A 2900-nucleotide genomic window follows, 5' to 3' on the forward strand; every position below is an offset into this window, starting at 1 on the left:
GCAGCGGTAGCTTCTTGTGTCCACAGTAAACGAGAAGGAGATCTGTCGCGCTTGGTAGTGAGCAGGGCTTCGAGAGGGCGGAGCTTGGAGGCACAGGATGGTATAAAGCGCCGATAGAAATTTATGAAGCCCAAGAACTGGCGTAGCTTGGTCACCGAAGTGGGCAAAGGAAAATCTCTAATGGCGGCGACTCTAGTTGGTAGTGGCCTGATTCCTTGGGAGTCGACGTGGTGGCCAAGGAAATCGAGCTCCGAAACGCCGAATTCGCTCTTCGCCGCGTGAATGATAACGCCGCTGTCTTGTAGGCGGGAGAAAAGCGCGCGTAGATGTTGCTCATGTTCTGCAGGAGAGCGGCTTGCGACGAGGATATCGTCAATATAGGCATAAACAAAAGGAAGCCCGCGGATGATGTTGTCAACGAACCTCTGAAAGGTCTGGGCGGCATTCCTCAATCCGAAGGGCATCCTGAGAAATTGAAACAGGCCAAAAGGGGTGGTAATGGCTGTTTTAGGGATGTCCTCTTCGGCCATGGGAACCTGGTGATAGGCACGAACGAGGTCGATCTTGGAAAATGTATTGGCGCCTTCCAGCTGTGCAGCGAAGTCTAAAATATGGGGGATGGGGTATCGGTCTGGAAGCGTCTCTCGGTTCAGGGCACGGTAGTCGCCGCACGGGCGCCAGTCGCCGGTCTTTTTCGGCACCATATGTAATGGCGAGGCCCACATGCTGGATGATGGTCGAATTATGCCGAGCTCCAGCATATGATCAAACTCGGCTTTCGCTACTTGGAACTTTTCGGGTGCTAGGCGACGCGGGCGGAAATGGACTGGTGGGCCACGGGTGGTGACGTAGTGGAGGACGTCATGCTGCACAGGCTTGGTCCAGTCCGGCGGTTTGGTAAGAGCCGGGTACTCCTTCAATATGGAGGCGAAGGGCAAGTCTGGAGCACAGCAGGACGAGACGCGCAATGGAGAAATAGGCAGTGTGAGGCCGTGAACAGATAAGGAAGTGGTACGGTCTATCAGGCGCTTCCCGTTGACATCGACGAGCAGCTTAAAATGATTCAAGAAGTCAGCTCCCAGAATTGCTTGAGTGACGTCTGCTACGAGGAAAAGCCACCGGAAATCTCTTCGCAGCCCGATATTTAGGGTGAGAGATTTCTGGCCGTAGACGGGGATAGTAGAAGCGTTAGCGGCCTTGAGGGAGAAGCAGGGTTGTCGAGATCGGGAAAAGCTGCTGCTGGCAGGAATGTCGCTGACCTCAGCCCCTGTGTCGACGAGGAACCGAGTGCCATTGGCACGGTCGACGATGTGAAAGAGGCGGCTGTCGTCAAGGCCGGGTCCACTTGCCGCCATTAGTGGGAGGCCGGCGGGTTTCCCGTCCAGGTACAAGGAAGCAGGCAATGATTGGCGTTCGCACCAAAGCGACGGTGGTACCAGCAGAGGCCACCTGAACTGTCCGACCGAGAGCGCGATCGGCGTTCCGACGGGGGGCCTCGGCGGTGTCGAGGGCGGCGCGGACTTGGGGATCGCGGGCGGGTGACAAGTGACGCGACAAGCTGCGTGAGGTGGCTGATCTGCTGCGCCATCACCTGAATGTCGGGTGGAGAAAGGGGGGAACGATGGTCGGCCTGTGGCGGAGGAGTGGCGTTCTGTAAAGCCGCAGGTCGCTCAAGGACGCTGACTTGGTGTGGTGAGGCGACTTCCATGACCGCGTCAGCAAGGGAAGCAAGCTCGTCCAGGGGTAGGTTCGACGCGGTGGCCAGAACCATTTGGACGTTAGTTGGCAGGCGTTGCATGAAAAGTTGGTGCTGGAATCGGTCACCGGCTGCGGAAACGTCGTCTCCCAAAAGCTGCTTCATCCGACGTAAAAGCTGCGTTGGACGCCTATCGCCGAGCTCTTCTGCAGATAACAACTGCCTGAGACGTTCGCGGTCCGATGTGGAAGTGCGTTTGAGCAAAGCAGCCTTAAGTCGGTCGTACGGGTGCTCGGGTGGTGGGGAGGTGATGAGATCGTGCACCTCTTCGGCGGCGGTTGGAGACAGAGCCGAGATGACGTTGTAGAACCGGGTGGTCTGGGAAGTGATGCCGGACAGATGAAACTGCGCTTCGGCTTGGGCAAACCAAATGGCTGGATTGCGGTCCCAGAATGGAGGTAGTTTGACGGCGACAGCGGTTACGTGTGGTGATGATGGCGCCGCGTTGTCGCCTTGAGACATCGTCGGAGAGGGTTGGGATTGTTCGAGAAATTGTTCGGGTCACCAATGTAGTGCTAGAGGCACAAGACAGTACACAGACGTGAGGGAAGACCGGCCAGCCGAACAACGGCCCGAGCTGGCTGTGCAGTCGTGTTTTATTACCCGCGCGCCTTGATCATTGGTGCGCGGGGGATGATGATGACGATGCTGCTACAAGTATGCCGCTTCGGTGTGGGATCCAGGGCAACAATCACTCATTCACCAACTGGAAATGGTTCAGAACCGTGCTGCATGGTTTATTCTCGTAAATTATAGTCGTATACAGCCAGTGTCACTGCGATGAAATCAGCCCTTAACCTATCTCCCTTGACTGTTCGCCGCCAGTTTGCTCGACTCTGTCTCTTCCATAAGATATATTACTACAACGAAACGCTAAAACTCCATTTAATTGCACATCCATCATACGTGTCATCAAGGCTTGATCATCGCCAGAAAGTTGGTGTCTCATCCTGCACTACTAAAACGTGTTTTGACTCATTTTTACCTAAAACCTCACTGGAATGAAATCATCTCCCGGGTCACCTTACCTCCATCACTGACGGTAGACAGTTCAGAAAACTGCTTCACGACCACTTGAATGCAGCGTAAGATTATTTAAGCTTTACATATACTAATCTGATTGTCCACCAATGATACTATCTAT

At 54.7% G+C, this 2900-nt stretch overlaps 1 protein-coding gene across 1 annotated transcript; it reads right to left on the reverse strand.

Annotated features, from left to right (window-relative positions):
- Positions 1-1354: 1354 nt before the first annotated feature.
- Positions 1355-2218, reverse strand: LOC135367501 (uncharacterized). The gene has a single exon (XM_064600802.1). It carries the CDS (start codon positions 2216-2218, stop codon positions 1355-1357), a length of 864 nt encoding a protein of 287 aa, XP_064456872.1.
- Positions 2219-2900: the final 682 nt, after the last annotated feature.

The sequence above is a fragment of the Ornithodoros turicata genome, chromosome 8 (genome assembly GCF_037126465.1).
Source record: "Ornithodoros turicata isolate Travis chromosome 8, ASM3712646v1, whole genome shotgun sequence".
Classification (NCBI taxonomy): Eukaryota; Metazoa; Arthropoda; class Arachnida; order Ixodida; family Argasidae; genus Ornithodoros; species Ornithodoros turicata.